The 17,570-nt window shown below is 37.7% G+C and overlaps 1 protein-coding gene across 1 annotated transcript in view; it reads left to right on the forward strand.

The window, feature by feature from the left end:
* Positions 1–6,703: 6,703 nt before the first annotated feature.
* Positions 6,704–17,570, forward strand: part of CMPK1 (cytidine/uridine monophosphate kinase 1) — a 40,597-nt gene continuing 29,730 nt past the window's right edge. Inside the window, exon 1 of the mRNA XM_079155006.1 lies at positions 6,704–6,946. Coding sequence (XP_079011132.1) covers positions 6,779–6,946 — 168 coding nt within the window. The 5' untranslated portion in view covers positions 6,704–6,778. The remainder of the gene's footprint in view (positions 6,947–17,570) is intronic.

Here is a 17,570-nt window from a genome sequence, read left to right on the forward strand (position 1 = left end):
TTATTTCTCTTCTTCTCTTGTTCAGTTACTTATTTACTGTTTTAAATTTCTCCAAATACTCAACTTTCCCTATTTATACTTCTGAGCTAAGTTGTATGGCAGCTTTCTAAAAACAACTATAGCTTTGTTTTTTAAGGAATTAAATTTTAAAGGCAATTGCCAATCTGTCAATTTATGTGAAATTCCTTTCGGATATTTATCACACACTGGTAACTTCTTGAAAAGTATTTGCTTTCCAGGCACAGTGGCACACACCTATAATTCTAATGGCTCCCGAGGCTGAGGCAGGAGGATCACAAGTTCAAAGCCAGCCTTAGCAACTTAACGTGGCCTGCCCCAAAATAAAAAATAAAAAGGGCTGGGGATGTGGCTCAGTGGTTAAATATCCCTGGTTCAATCCATGGTAACAAAACAAAACAAAACCTTGCTAAACTGAGTACCATCATTCTTATTCTGCAGACAAGAAAACTGTAGGTATACCAACCTACCTAAACTTGCAAAGTTTAATGAGCAAAGATGCAATAATATCAGCTGAAGACAATCTCCCTTCACTGGCCTACCTGCAGTTCTACAATATAGAACTAAGCTCATCTGACAATGTTACTCCCAAGAGGGTAAGCATATTGTTTGTTGCCAGATTTAGCACATGAGATTTTTAAAGATGATGTTTCCCTTAACTAATGTCCTCAAATCTTGACAAAGTCTTACAGTAATGACCAGGCAAATGTGAGTAATAGGAGCCTTCATTTTAGTAAACTCCATTAAGTATCAAGTCATGCAAAAAGCTAAGCAACACTGTAGGAAATGGATCACAATAAGATAGATGGCAATGAAGGTCTGAATACAAAGCATGACACCAACATACATAAGAGAGGGAATCATGTTGTAATAATAACATCATCATTTATTTAGTTCAATACTTTACAAAGAGTAATCAAACACATTCCTTCAAGAAGCTCCAAATCTAGTATCAAGTTGCCCAATACAACACAGCATTCCAACAGAAGTAATAAGGGAGTTGGCAGAAACACAAGAAGGATGCACATAACCCAGTCTTGGCAATTCCAAGAAAATTTCCTAGAGCTGAATCCAGAAACATGAACAGAATATATCCAAGGAGAGTGACAATATGGGGACAGATGAGCTAACTCTAATGGGCAATTTTTATAAATAGGACAGATGAGTGGTGACAAGGCCCTATTTCTTAAATCTCTAGACACTGCACTAGGAACAAAGCTATACCCTGGGAATAGTATTTATGTACTGAATACATGTCAAAAAACCTAATGTGCTTAATGATAAGTAAACAAATATGGGTAGGGGTGGGTTCCAAGGATAGCTTTTGCTATACATCCTTCTGAGATCAGTTTTCTTGTCTGTAATATAATACTTTGAGTAATTTTTTGATCATAAAACTTTTTATGGAGTCAGCATTTGCATAGTACAATGCCGATTTTGAAGCTATAGACACTGTGTTTGAATCTGACTTTGCCATTTTTGCCTGTGGTCTTGAACAGGGTAAACAAAGAGGAAATAAGTAGTGGAAGGAAAAGAATTAGTCAGAAAGAGGGCTATACCACCATTTCCCTCTCCTGTTTGCTGTCATTTACCTCCTGATCACTCTGCCCTCAACAACTTAGTTCCTTCCTCATAGTCTGTGTTCACTGTGATAATATTTGACTTTAACTTCTACCTGGATGATAAATCTAATACCCTGTCATCTCAATAACAAGGCATGTGTTCTTCAGCTTTCCATTCTTGTAGCCTCACCCTCACATGAGCTTAACCTGTACCTAGGCATGATGAGAAACTCACAATCTCTAAAACTTAAATTCCAAACATACCACACTGACCACCAGAATCTGTACTGCTAATTCACTTTCTTAAATAACCCACTGCAACCATTCTTCAGTCAATGCCCTAATACCTTGGTCTCTTCCCCCACCAGGCCCCACTATTAGCCCTCACATGCCATTACTTTCCTGTATAGTTTTTAACAATTTTTAAAATTTTGTTCTAATTAGTTGTATACTTTCCTGTATAGTTTTGACTCTAAATATATCATCATAAATATTGTCATTGCAAATACCCTCAAATCTCTTAGATTTCTCTCTTCTTTTAATTGCCAGGAAAACCCAACCCTAAACGAACTCAACAACCTGCCTTTTCTGCCTTCACCTGAACAGCCAAACATCTTTAATTATTTTAAATTATCTTAAATACCAAGTGAGCTCTTAACAGTACCCAGAAGTCCTATCAATTAGCTTTCTTTATAAAACCAACATATTCACACTCAAAGGTATTTATTTCATTTTTTCTCTTTCCTTAGCCATCTTACTCTTTCTCCTTACTCTAGGCTGATCCTGCACTTTCTTTACTGAGAAAATAAACATTAGGTAGAGCCCCTCTATCATCTTCATACTCTCATCAATCTTCAAACTTTGCCACAATTGTACCATTTTTGCAACTATCAGAAGTGAACTTTTTCCCTCTTTAAGAACTTTTATGTCATATGAGAACTTCTTCATGTGCTTTGAAAATCATTTGAATTCACTTTTCAAGATGTTGGTTCTCCAGAGCAAATAGGAGAAATAAAGAGATAGGAATAGGAAAAGAAGAAGTCAAACTATTACTATTTGCCAATGACATGATTCTACATTTATAAGATCCAAAAAATTCCACCAGAAAACTTCTAGAACTAATAAATGAATTCAGCAAAGTAGCAGAATATAAAATAAACACACATAAATCAAACACATTCCTATACGTCAGTGATGAATCTACTGAAACTGAAAAAGAAATTAGTAAAACTATCCAATTCCCAATAGCCTCAAGAAACAAAACAAAAGAAAACTTGGGAATCAATGTAACAAAAGAGGTGAAATACCTCTACAATGAAAACTACAGAACACTAAAGAAAAATTGAAGATGGAAAGACCTCTCATGCTCCCAGATAGGCAGAATTAATATTGTTAAAATGGTCATGCTACCAAAAGCATACTTCCAAAAGTTATACAGATTTAATGCAATTCTATAAAAATCCCAATGACATTCTTCATAGAACTAGAAAAAGCAATTGTGAAATTCATTTGGAAAAACGTCGCTGGCTCTTTGCGGTTCCATAATCCATGGATATTTGTCACCGCCTGCAGCAACAACTTGCACGGGTCTTATGGGTGGTGGAGTGGAAACTGAGGCACTTCTATCTTTCTCTTTAGTGCACTGCTTTCTTGCTTGTTTATAGAGGATAGAGGAAATGAGGTTTACTTGCTTTGAGAGGAGAGAGAGAGAGACCCTGCTTATCAGAGAGAAAGAAACTTTGCTTAAGAGAGAAACTTTGAAAGAAAGACAGGCTTTTCTCTGTTCCGCGATCTGCCTTCCGCCGCTGCCCCTACTCACTGCTGTGTTCTTTCTTCTGGCTTTTTTGCTAATGGCTGCTGTGGCGTGTCTTCTCTGGCTACTGCCGCACGTGTGTCCTTCTTCTGTTTTTCTGGTAATGGCTGCTGTAGCGTGTTTTTCCCTCTGGCTGCTTCTAATGGCTGCTGTGTCTCTGTCTCGCTCCGCCTACGCTTTTATCACCTCCAGGATGCGGAGAGCAGGGCCATGCCTCTTACGCAAAGATTAGGCGAGATGCTCCGAGCAGGCAATTAGTGCTCGAGAACACATGCGCATACATTGTGTGTGTGGACGAGAAAATCACCTGAGTGTGCTTATGTCTATTAACCTCCTCGCTGCCGAGGTGATCGGGCGCCATCCCGGCGCCGCCAACATGGCACAGCCCCCAACAGAAAAATGAGACCCAGAATAACTAAAGCAATCCTTAGCAAGAAGAGTGAAGCAGCAAGCATTACAATACCAGACCTTGAACTATATTACAGAGCCATAGTAACAAAAACGGCATGGTATTGGCATCCAAAACAGACATGTAGAGCAATGATACAGAACAGAAGACACAGGGACAAACCCACATAAATAGTTAATTCATACTAGACAAAGATGCCAAAAACATTCACTGGAGAAAAGATAGCCTATTCAACGAATGGTGCTGGGGATATTGGAAGGCCATGTGTAACAAAATGAAGTTAAACCTTTTATCTCTCATACCGCATGAAACGCAAAGTGGATCAAAGACTTAGGTACTAGAACAGAGACCCTGTGCCCAAAAGAAGAAAAAGTAGGCCCAAATCTTCACCATATCAGCCTAGGATCTGACTTCCTTCACAAGACTCCTAAAGTGCAAGAAGTAAAATCAAGAATAAATGGGATGGAATCAAACTAAAAAGCTTTCTTCTCAGCGAACAATAACATGGAGAGCCTATCGAATGGAAGAAAATCTTCACCACCTGCACCTTAGATACAGCATTAATCTCCAGGATATATAAAGAACTCAAAAAAACTTAACATCAAAAAAACCAAATAACCCAATCAATAAATGGGCTATGGAACTGAACAGACACTTCACAGAATATAACTGATGAACAAATACATGAATAAATGTTCAACATCTCTAGCAACTAAAGAAATGCAAATTAAGATTTCATCTCACTCCAGTCAGAATGGCAATTATCAAGAAAATAAACAACAATAAATATTGGTGAGGATGTGGAAGAAGTGTTGCTGGTGGAAATGGAAATTGGTGCAACCATTATGGAAGATTGCATGGAGATTGTACGTATGGAGATTCCTCAGAAAATTAAGAATGGAACCACATTTGACCCAGCTATCCCACACCTAGGTTTATACCCAAAGGACTTAAAATCTGCATACTACAGTGATGCAGCCATGTCAATGTTTATAGCAACTCAACTCAAAATAGCTAAACTATGGAACCAACCTAGATGCCTTTCAACAGAAGAATGGATAAAGAAAATGTGGTATGTATACACAATGGAATATTACTCAGCCTTAGAGAAGAATGAAATTATGGCATTTGCAGGTAAATGGATGGAGTTGGAGAGTATCATGCTAAGCAAAATAAGCCAATCCCAAAGAACCAAAGGTCAAAAGTTTTCTCTGATATGTGGATGCTAATTCACAATAAGGGGGGGTGCTAGGGAAGAACAGACGTACTTTGGATTAGGTAGAGGGGAGTGAAAGGAGGGGAGAGGGTATGAAGATAGGAAGGATAGTAGAATGAATCATACATAATTATACTATGTACATATATGACTACATGACCTGTTTGATTCTACATCATATACAACCATTATAATGAGAAATTATACTCCATTTATGTATAATGTGTAAAAGTGCATTCTGTCATGTATAACTTATTAGAACAAATTAAAAAAAAAAAAAAAAAGATGTTGGCTCTTGGGTTAGGGTCAGAGCTCAGTGGTGGAGCACTTGCCCAGCACATATAAGGCACTGGGTTTGATCCTCAGCACTGCAAAAAAATAACTAAATAAAGGTATTGTGTCCATCTACAACTAAAAGAATATTTTAAAAAAAGAAGCTGACTCTTCTTTTCTACCAAATTATTCCTAGTAGCTCTATCATAGCACTTTTTGTGATGTTTGTAAAGTTCTGTATGTGCACTGTCCAATAGTTATCACTAGCCGCATGAGATTACTGAGCCCTTGAAATGTGATCAGTGTGCCCAAAGAACTCGATTTTAAGTTTTATTTAATGTAATTCATTTAAGTAACCACATAATAGTAGTGTCTATCATATTATTACAACATGACTGCTATCTCCTATCCTAAATAAATTTTGCCTTAACTCCTTTTATTTTCATTCCTCATCTCCTATCCATTACTCTTTCAGTGTACCTTCACATTAAATACATTGTGTGACCTTCTTTGGGCAACATCATCAGTGCCTCCTTGTTGCCCAACCCAATTTATCTGTATATCTGCTTTTAATACTTTGTTGGCCACCACACCACCCCAATCCCATTCCAAGTAGTCTCCTGTCTTTGGGGGTACATTCTCCCCGTTTCTCTTCTACCTCTCTGGCTCTTCTCAACGTCCTCCTTCTCTCTCCAACTTTTGAAAGGTTTGTGTTCACCAACCTCAGTTTTGGGGCTCTTACTCTTCTCCGTTAAGATTTCCCCCTACTAAAAGGGGCAGTGAAATGGAATTATAGTTAAGGACCTTTCATTTCAAGCTCCTTTCCGTAACTAAAAGGCTTGAATGACCTTACCTGTTCTTCCAGTCTCCCATCAGTCCACAGAGCCCTGGTCTCAGGGCTCCAAATACTTTCCTCCCTTTGTGGGTCACGCTATCCCAGGAGTTGTCTGCTCTTGAGTTTTCCTAACCTTTTGTCTTGGGTTAAAGGTCACCTCTTCAGAAGCCCTTTCTCTACCCAAACCAAGTCATATCCTTGTTTTTCTTTCGTTTCATTCAAAACCGTACGGTTGTTTGTACTTATTTTTTCCTGCGTTTATTCAGCTCGACATCGCCCTATTGGAATTGAAACTCCTTGCGAGCAGAATGGCATTCGCGCTGCAGAGTATCACGCGCCAGCCCCGGAACAGATCCAGACACTCGAAGCCTTGCAGGAAATGCCCACAGCCCGAGGGCTTTAACCGCCAGCTCCAGCCCTGGGCAAAGAGAAAAGGGGGCGCGGCCCGGCCGGATGCCACGCGGCGGCACCGCCCCCGCGCCACGCAGGCTCCGCCCCTTCCGGCCGCGAAGGACGCCCGGGCAGCTACCGCGGCCAGGCCGCGGCGCCCACTGGGCCCGCCCCTTTTTCCACCGTCTCCGCCCCGCCCCGCCCCGCCCCGCCTGGCCTCGCCCCGCCCGCGCCGCGCCGGGCGCTGTCAGAGACGCGGTGTATGCTGAGGTGCTGCTGCCGCCGGTTGCTACACGTATTGGGCCCAAGCTTCCCGCTGCTGACCCGCCAGCCACTTTTCTGCCCTCCCAGCCTCATGAAGCCGCTGGTCGTGTTCGTACTCGGCGGCCCCGGCGCCGGCAAGGGGACCCAGTGCGCCCGCATCGTCGAGGTGAGGCCCGGGCAGCTGCGGGCTCCCGGGAATTTCGGCGGGGCGGTCCGCGCCCCCCGGCCGCGGCCGCGGACTACGCGTCCCGGCGGCCACCGCGCCGTCCGCGTGGCAGCGGCTAGGGGCGCCGGCGCGTGGTCGCCCGCCACGGGGGCTGCCCGGGGCGCTTAGTTCTGCGCCCCCTTTTCCCTGCGTTTTGGGGACCGGGTGCGTGTCACGAGTGGGCTGGGAGAAGGCCCGGCGCGGAGGTCAGTGTGCCGCCGGTTGTGTGGAGGGTGAGGATGGAGGAGGGCGGATATGGGCTCGAGGCCGTGCGCGGCTGCCTAAGAGGTAGATGGGCTTTTGCTCTCCGCGCTTTGCTGCAGGCCCTCCAAACTTCCAACCCTCACCCTAGAAAGAAGCCCCGAGGGGCAGGGGTTACTTCGGGCGCCCTGTCAACTGCAGAGTGCTCTGTGAGCCCGGTCTGTGAGCATGCTTCGGGGCAGTGCCAAGCTGGAGACTGTGTCCAGTGCTGTGGTTGAAAGAGCCGTGGAGCGCTGTAGGGAGCTCAAGATTCAGCCTTTGGCCTTGCTGCCTACCTCACGCTTTGTCCTTGGGCGAGTCACTTCCTTTCCCCGAGCCTCAGTTGTCCCGCCTAATAAATAAGAGGCTGTGCACCCAGATTGACTGAATTTCAAATACTTCCCATCGCAAGCATCCTGTTATAGTTTTCTTTTGCTTTAAGGTGCAATAACTGCCAGTTAAATTTTTCGGTCTTCAGTGATAGATCCGTGTTTATCTGCAGTGATATATTTGGGAAGGATTAATAGACAGTCTGGGGAATGTTTGGGAGATAAGAAAAAAAAATAACTACAAACGGAAGAGGTGACCTGTGTTGGCATAGAACGCCCAAAAAATCACTGTGAAACTCATTGGCCAACAAGTTTTTGACCCAGAACTTGTAAAATGATTTCCTTATTTTCCAGGATATGATCTGTATTTGCTTTGTGCTTTTACTTCTCTCCTTTGTTCATAAATCAACTCTCGTCCTAAATTTTATTCTCTAGAGAACATCCATAAAAAGTAAGATGTGCTCTGAAAGTCATTGTGTTTTACAGCTGTATTTATAATTATCTATAATTATCAACCCAAAATACTATTTTTCTCACTTTAATTTTGTTGGGTTTTCACTTTTTTTAAAAGACAAGTGAGAAGTGCATTATTTCAAGTTTTGTTTTACATACAAAATGACTCTTACATATAAATAGCATAATAGGGGGAGGGGCAAAGACCTGAGTCAAATATGTGTTCAAACCGTGACTGTAGTTACTGTTTCTCTCGCACCAGTCAGGTTACTTTTAGCTTGAGTTCCATTGTAAAAACGGAGAAAATAGAAATACCTGTCCTGTATGGTATTTGTGAATATTAAATGAGGCAAGATATCTGGCACACAGATGCAAATGATTTTTTTCTGTACTTTAAACTTCGTGATTTCTTTTTTTTTTTTAATTTTTGAAGTAGTATTACCTTTTAAAAATTGGTTGAGTTATATTTACTGTTACATTTGAGTACATTTAAGTATTTTCTTTCTGAAACATGAAGTGTCTTTAAATGCCCACACCCAACTAATACTACCCATATTACTGGAATCCAATAATTGGTAATTAAGAGGTTTAAAATATTAGCAGCTATTACTGAACAGAGTAAAGAAGTTAACAGTCTTAAAATATAATCAGCTATTACTGAACAAAGAATATTCTTACCAATTATTGGATTCCATGTGAGATATACCTATAATGTATTATATTATTAAAACTTCCTTTTGTGAGTCTTTTGTATTTTGACTCAGTATTTTTTTTTTTTTTTTTTTTTTTTTTTAGTAGTAGGAATTTAACCTAGGAATGCTTTATCAGTGGTCCACATCCCTGGCGCTTTTTATTTTTATTTTGAGACAGGGTCTGGTGAAGTTGCCTTGCTAAGTTCCTGAGGCTGGCTTTGAACTTGCGGTCCTCCTACTTCAGCCTCTGGAGTTGCTGCGATTATAGGCATGTGCCATGGCACCCAGCACAAAGAAAATTCTAGAGGACTGCATAAAACTACTCAAACTATATGGAGAATCTCTTAAAGTCTACCACTGGACTAGAAATTGCATTCTGAGGTTTTTTTGTGCTTCTCCTACTTCAGCCTCCTGAGTCATTGGGGTTATAGGCATACATCACTGTGTCCAGCTTGGCTCAGTATTTTTTTAATACAGTATTCATAAACTGAATTCCAAAAGATAATACCGTTTGGAACTCAATTATTTTTTCAAGATATCTGCATCAATGTTAAATTCCCAACTATCATGTCAAAGCTAATTTAGTTAATAGGGTACCTGAAACGTGACTGAAATAGAATACTTTCTTGGAGAAAATTATGTTGATTTCCAACCCTGTCTACTGTAAGTACTTCTGAGTCCTGGCCACAGAACCTGAGGATCTTTCTGTCTAAGACCCTGGAGCACTGCAGCTAGGGAAAAGGAGTGTAGTTGGAGGAAAGCTGGTACATTTTTTCCCTCCCTCTGAGGCTGCATTCTATTCTACTAATTGCTCCATGAGGAGGAAAAGGCAAATTTGATAGGATATTCTACTGAAAGTGTTCCCAACTGGGAAGAAAAGATTTGAGGAAGTTTGGGGATTGACCTTGCCTATTTATTCATACTGGGCTTTTTCCAGTTTTTTGTTGTTTTCTAACTATTTCTAAATGTGTCCTCCTGTATTGTTTGTTTTTGAAAATTAGCCATTTAAAAAATCAGTGCAAACCAGGAGTGATGGCACACACTTGTAATTCCAGCAATTTTGGAGGCTAAGGCAGGAGGATCACAAATTTGAGGCCAACCTCAACAACTTAGTGAGGCCCTGTCTCAAAAAATAAAAAGGGCTAGGTTGTGGCTCAGTGGTAAAGCACCCTGAGTTCAATCCCTGGTACCAGTAAATAAATAAGCAAATAATAAATCGGTGCAAAACTTTACTAGTTAAGTGCCCAGAATGGAATTGTTATTTTGTAATGACTTGTTTATAAAAAAAAAAAAAAATTATGGAATTGCTGTGTTATTTTTGAATTTTTATAATTAAACTTTATTTATACTTGTTGTTATGACCTCAGAGAATCTGGGAATATAACCTAAACTTACTTTTGAAAATAACAACCACAGTTTTATATGTGTTAGTTGAAAGAAATATTTAAACCTGCTCTCTTACAGATTGTGAACATTTTACTTACATAAACAATTTATGACTAAGGTTTATATCCATGTCAAATTGCTTTCTGTCACACCCCAAAAGTATATTTGTCATCTGTGTCGTAACTTCCTCATGACTTCTATGCATAATTCATCCTTTGCATTGCCATCCTACTTACTATACCTAGAAAAAGTTTGGGATGCTATTGATTTTAAGCATATAGAAATCAAAAACTTAGTTTTATTCATTTTTTTTGTCTTCATTGCTGAACATTTTGCCTGGCACACAGTATGTACTTAATAAATAATTGTTGAATGAATGTTTATAGAAGTTATGAATTTCTCCCAAAAATGTGTGAATTTTAAAAATTTGGTCCCCAGGGGGCGCTCAAGTGGTAGTTAGTGCTTTGAATTTCTGAACCAGAAGTGTGAATGAGACCAAGCTTTGTATTCCTCAGATTTCTCAGGCAACACTTCTGTTTATGCTCAGTGAATTAATGGTATGCTGAGCAGATTTTCAAGTTCCTAATTATAAATCCCCCAAACAGATTAGCACTCAAAAAAAAAAAAAAAAAACTAGTTAGAAAAAATATCCATTGGATGTTAATGTTCAGTGTTTAAAAGTAGGACTCTTTCCTCTTATTGGAGTAATATTTTTTTGTTTTTTACAAAATTTTAAATTATCAGAAAAAGAAATGGTCCATAGAATCCTTGACTCTTTGAAGCAGTTTCTCATGCCTTGGAATCAAATTGGACGTTTCCGCCTTCTTTTCCTTTTCCACATCAATTTTCATGTAGTACTTGTTCTCATAGCAACTGCCCACCAAAACAAAACAAAAACAGAAACATCACAAAGATATGGTGTCATTGAAAGGAATGTACCATGTTCTAATGTTGAAACTGAGCTACTTGAACTGGTAGTTCACTTGTTATCTTACATATATCAAGTTTTACTGTGTTTTCTTTGAAAATTTAAATGCAGGACACTCTTGCAAATTTGCTGTGGTGCTCCAGGGCATCTTGGCATACAGTTTGGGAACCATGGACTTAAATGATAGTTCCTCAGTGAAACTTCCCTGACATTTTTAGATTAGGTCAGGTTTCTCATATATTGTCAGGATACCTTGTAATGTTTATTAGTTTGTAATTCATTTTCATTTTTTCTTTTGATTATTTGGTCTTCCATTATAAGCTCTAAAAACCCTGGATTTTTAAAAAATATTGTTTTTAGTTGTATATGGACACAATATCTTTAATTAATTATTCTTATATGATGCTGAGGATTGAACCCAGTGCCTCACACATGCTAGGCAAGTGCTGGACCAAACCCTGGATTTTAAAACTTACAATTGTATCTTTCATGTCTAGCACGAAGCCTTGGCATACATTGATGCTCCATAAATATGTAAGTAGGTTTGGAAATCAGTCAGACCTGGGGCTCATGTTCCTTTGTGAGTTTTTAAAATTTTTGGCTTTTTAGTTTCCAACACTGAAAACTGGGAATATTAATCTACTTAAACAGAGATCATGAGGATTACCCACGAGAACGTACATAACAAAATGACTTCATATATGTTAACATACCTTTCCTTCTTATCTATAAATAGTAAACGAAGGAAACGTTTTGATCTGTACTTATTCTTTGTTAGGCATTCTAGTCTAACAAAACATTGACAAAACATTAATTGAAGGGATGCAAATTTCACAAGTGCCATACCTGTGTGTTGTCTATTAAGCAGTTTATGGAGTTCTGATTCCAGAGTCAGATTGCCTGTGTTGAAAGTTCACCCCACCATCTACTATGTGTGTTATCTTAACAAAATAATTTAACTTTTCTGCTTCAATTTCCTCATCTGTAAAATGGTAACAATACATAGCATTTATGTCATTGGGTCTTTGTGGGCATTAAATATATAAAGGGCTTAGAACAAAGTCTGGATATACCAAGTCTAATATAAATGTTAGCTGTTATTGGTATTATCATCATTTTGGCTGTTCTGTTTCTTTTACTTGTCATTACCCTCTCCCTGTCTTTTGATTTGGCCTTCAGATTTATTCCTTCCTACTTTGGAAGCTGTGTAGCATATTCCTTTTATTTTATTGATTACCCTAGAAATTTTGCGCACACATTTAAAGTCTAACGATTAGTCTAACAATATCTTTACTTTTCTTCAAACAATGCAAACACCTTAGGACATTTAGGTCTATTTTCTATTCTGTTTTTCAGAATTTTAATTTTATGTTATCTATTTGTTCCTTACACACGATATGATAATGTTTTGTAGCAAAGATGTAAAAGTTTGTTTAGAATGGCTCCCATGCATACATACTATTTTTTTTTTTCATTCACCATTTCTTTTTGTGCCTCACATCCCTCTTCTGAGATTGTTTTTCTTCTTAAAATATATCCTTTGGAGTTTCTTTAGTATAAACTGGTGACTGGGAATTTTTGCTATTTTCTCCGTGTGGTGAATTCTTTTTTCCTAATTCAACCGCTAAGAATATCATTCTTCAGGGGTCCTGACATTATGTGGAACGCTGATTTGACCTCCATCCTCTACCCTATTTAGGCCTCAAGTCTTTGTTGTGGTGGTGGTATATATCCTCCCTCCCCCATTAAATCTGAGACTCTAAGCCATCAGTGTTTTAGGGATGGGGAGATCTCAGGGCAGCCACAAATCTAGCACTCACTCCACATTTGTGCTTTCTTGTCTTATCTATATCTGAGTTATTTCTTTACTTTTCTGCCAGCTCAGTCATGCATTAAAAGAAAACTTGTCTCCAACTATATGAGCGTGTTGTGATGGGCCCAGGAGGGGTTTCTCTGGAAAAAAAAAAAAATACATGTGTAATTTTTTTAACCCCAATCATAATTAGATATTATCACCCCATTTCAATATTACTTTTTTTCCATTATCTTTATTGCTTTTGAAGAATACTTGATTTACACCCTTTTGATTAAAGTTTCATTGACAATAATTGGTTAATCTAAACACCAAGTTCTAGTTAAGATGCTCGTGAAAGAGATTTCTAGTCACTGAAGATCCTCAAAAGACACACAGGAGTATAGTCATTTAACAGTTGGCCTGTTTTTTAAAATTTTTTAAAATTATTTTTTCATACATGTATATAAGGTAATAATATCCATCTCATTCTACTATCCTTCCCATCACTACCGCCCCACCCTCCCCTTACTCTCCTCTGAATAATCCAAAGTTCCTTCATTCTTCCCTACCCACACCCCAATAGTTGGCCTTCTGAATTCAAATTCAAAGCATTTCAGAGAAGTTTCTCTAGTAGGAAAGACTTTTTGACCAGATATGAGAATAAGGATGGGAACAGAGTACTGTCTTACTCTTTGGGTCATGTTGTCCTGGTCATACTTACTCTGGTTACCTTAAAGCTAGTACTTTTAACCCAATTGCCATATGAAAATGTATTTGCTTTGACATTTTGGTTGCTTTAACTGGCAAATCAAGAACATTTTTTACAGACTAAACATGTGATAAGAACATTTTGAACTTAATAGAGAACAGGTGTGACTGACATAGTGCTTGCTGACAGTTTTATCCTGCCTGGTGAGTAAAGTTAACAAAACATCACTTGAGTACAAGAAAAAAATACCTTTTTTTTTTTTTTTTTTTAAACTTATTGCTCAGAAATTTTTACTTTGAGGAAATTGGGTCCCCTGAAACAAATTTCATGCCTGGTTTTCATCAGTCTTTTCAAAAAGACCTGAAAGTTGGTTCCATTTACCAGTGGGATATATCCCATACCAACAAGTACTTAAATATGCCTAATTTAGGACTACACAAAAGATTGCTTCCCTTCCCATTCTGTATAGAGTTCCCAGAATGTATTAGTCATTGATATTTGCTATTGAAGAGTATTATGTGTTTAATTTAAGCCATGGGATTTACCTTTTAATTATGTATTGTTTATATAGATAACATGAATTTTCATTTTCTTGGTGTCTACTGAGAATATAGAGAAAGCCTAGTAGATGTTTTGATTATGTAATTGAAACTGACTTGATGACTAATTTAAGTTTTCAAATAGTGGAAAATTTTCTTGGCCTGTTAGAATGAAGCAAATGAAGCAAGGATAGTCAAAATTGGACTGAATCAAGGTGGGTCAAATATATTTGGATTTTTATGTGTGGATGAAGTAAGTTCCTGGTCACTTCTCCATGCCAGGATTCAGTAGAAGCCCAGCAACTTTGAGTCTTTTTTTTTTTAACATTCACCAGTGGACTTGACTCTGGTATTCAACTACCATGGTAGCTTAAAGGCAGAAGACTATCATTTCTACATGGGTCACGGAGGGGTTGCCTCACAGGCCTACTGAAGAATAATAGTTACTAAGAGTCAGGAGACCTGGGTTCAAGTGCCAGCTTTCCACTACTGACGAGCCAGCATATCTGTTTCCTCTCTTGTAAAATGGAGCCTTTTACAAAATGGGGTAGGTGGTGTTGCCAGTCCTAAAACAGATTTGTATCTCAAGACTTCAATGTTAGCATGTAACCCAGTCTAGCCAAAGGACAAATTACCCAGTTACCATATGCGCCTTTGCTGTTCTGTACTATACAAATGGGAGTACCAGTAAATTTGATATTCCCTTCTGTATTTTGTGTTTTTATATAACTTCAGAGTGGTACCAAGGATTCTCTAACATTGAAAAAAGAAATAGTTTTTGAAATGTAACAATTTTTTGTGTGTAGCTTTAAAGTTAAAATATTTAAGAAATAGTATATTAGGGCCAACTTTCTTATAGTATAGCAAAGTTTTAGAAAGAATGTAGATTTTGAAGTCAGATATTTGAATCTTTGTGTAGCATCTATGACTATATTGCTTTTTTTGGCAGGGAGGGTACTGGGAATTGAACTTGGGGCACTCCACCACTGAGCCACATCCCCAGCTCTATTTTTTATTTTATTTAGAGACAGGATCTCACGAGCCACTGGGATTACAGGTGTGTGCCACTGTGCCTGGCTGTATGGCTTTTTTTGATTCTGTATCTTCATTTGGAAACGATGCCAACTGGGTTGTTATAAAGGTTAAATGAGGTAATGCTTATTATAGTGTTTAGTACAATACATGGCACTCACTGTGTAAATGGTGACCTTTATTTTAGAAAAGACCTATAGGAAAGAGAGATCAAAAAGTAACTTGTACAAAAGTTGTTACGGGGGATCATGATATTCTCACTGTTTACTACAGCATAAGGCAATGATATGCTAATCAGTTAGCAGATTTAAAAAATCTGTGTGGTATTTTAGAATCTATTGAATAAGAAAAAAGTCTTTCTACTTAGTGTTTCAAATTAGATTTTTGCATTTTAGAAAGGACAAATGGATTTAAGGAAAAGCTTAAGGTGTAAATGCTATTTATATTCATAATGGGTAACGAATGGAACTAATGACCTCATAGTCATATAAGTATCACAAGTTAATACTGTGTATCTTAATTATCCTGTTAGTTTTTTAAATTGTAAAATATAACATGAAATTTTGCTATTTTAACATTTTAAGTGTACAGTTCAGCATTAATTGCCTTTGCAATATGAATGTATTAACTGTTGCCACTGTTATATTTCTAAAAAAATTTTTATCACCCAAACAAAAGCTAACCTTTAGCAGAGACTTTGTATTCCTTTTTCCCAGCCCCTATTAATTTCTAATCTATTTTTTTGTCTCCATAAACTTGCTTATTCTAAATACCTCATAGAAGTGGAATCATACTTGTCATTTTGTGTCTGCCTTATTTCACTTAATATTATCAGTGTTCATCTGGATTGGCATGAGTCAGAACTTGATTTCTTTTAGTGGCTGAGTAATGTTCCATTGTATGTATGTACCATATTTTGCTTATTCATTCATCTGTTGATAGACACTTGAGTTGTTTCCTTTTTTGGTTATTGTGAATAATGCTGCAGTACACATTGATGTACAAACATCTGTTTGAGTCCGTTTTCAGTTCTCTGAAATATATACCTAGAAGTGGAATTTTTTGAGTTGATATGGTAATTTTGTGTTTAACTTGTTGAGGAACCATGAAATTGTTTTCCATGGCAGTTATACTATTTTACATTCTAAGGAGCAATGTACAAGGATTCTCCTCTCCTTCACCAGCACTTACTTTTTGTTTTCTTGTGATTGTTTTTTAAATTATGACCATCTAGGAGATGTGAAGTAGTATTGTTTTTAGAATACTGTATCTTAAAAATTATCTTTGTTCATTTTTTAATCATGTTACATATCTTTTTATTATTGAATTGTGGAAGTTTATGTATTTTAGATACAGTTCCTTATCCAGATACATGATTTGCAGAAATTCTCTCCCATCTTGTGGATTATTTTATTTTCTTGCAAGTGTCCATGAAATAAAAAAGTTAATAATAATAAGGTCTTACATCTTGCATGTTAGAATTTAGTTCTCTTTTGTATATGTATGTACCATATTATGTACCATATGTATGTATCGGAGATGAAAAGACTAATAAATTAGTCCAAAACTGCAAAAGAAGTATAACTGATAAATGTGTATATTGTGCTTGGGACATCGGAGTGGAAAAGAGAGGGGAGAGTGATAGATAGAAAGTTAGAAGGTGGGATAGAAACAGTCTCTCATTTCTTTGGTTGCAATGTATAGTGGGTATAGTAGTTAATTAAATCAGACTAGTAGCATAGGAGGTGTTCATTTGCAAATGGTTTTCAGATCTCTTCCTATTGTGTTGTCATGGCAGGAAAGAAAATGTTATAGAAAAATTTTCCGTGAAGCTTACCACTTTGGAGTGCATTTTACTTGATAAAGTTAAGTTCTAATCAAGAACCAGGAGTCCCTTATATTCTACTCTATCATACAAAAATAACACAGTTTTATATGATCAACATTAAATTCTAGGCTGGACCAAGATTTGATTGCTGTGTCATCCAAAAGTATATTCCTACACTGACTTTAATTTTAGATTGAACAAAATGCATGCTTAAAGGTAAATTTTATACTAAATTTTTTTAAACATGTACTATTTTTCAAAGCCAAATGATTTTTTTTCTCACGCTTTCTTCTATTAACACATGTTGTTAAACTAAAAATGAAGGTATTTTTTATTGTCTAAGCAGTGATACATTTTCTCTAAAGTGAATGAGAAAATTGTTTGGCATAGTAAACTTATGAAAGTGCACCAACAGGTTATTCTGGAGTCCAATAGTGTGGGTATATTGTCTGTGCCATGGAAATGGCATTTCCAGAACATCCTATTTATAATTTTGAACTCTAGTGTCTAGAGTAGGGGTTCATCAAATACATTTTCTTTTCTTAACCTTTTCTGCTTTACCTTTTGGATCCTGTCAACTGAGTATGTCTCCAAATTTCCATCTGTTTCTAGTCTATGAAACTGGACTGTTTTTTGTCTCTTCCTACAACTCTT

Source organism: Sciurus vulgaris (genome assembly GCF_902686455.1).
Source record: "Sciurus vulgaris genome assembly, chromosome: 1".
In the NCBI taxonomy this organism is placed as follows: Eukaryota; Metazoa; Chordata; class Mammalia; order Rodentia; family Sciuridae; genus Sciurus; species Sciurus vulgaris.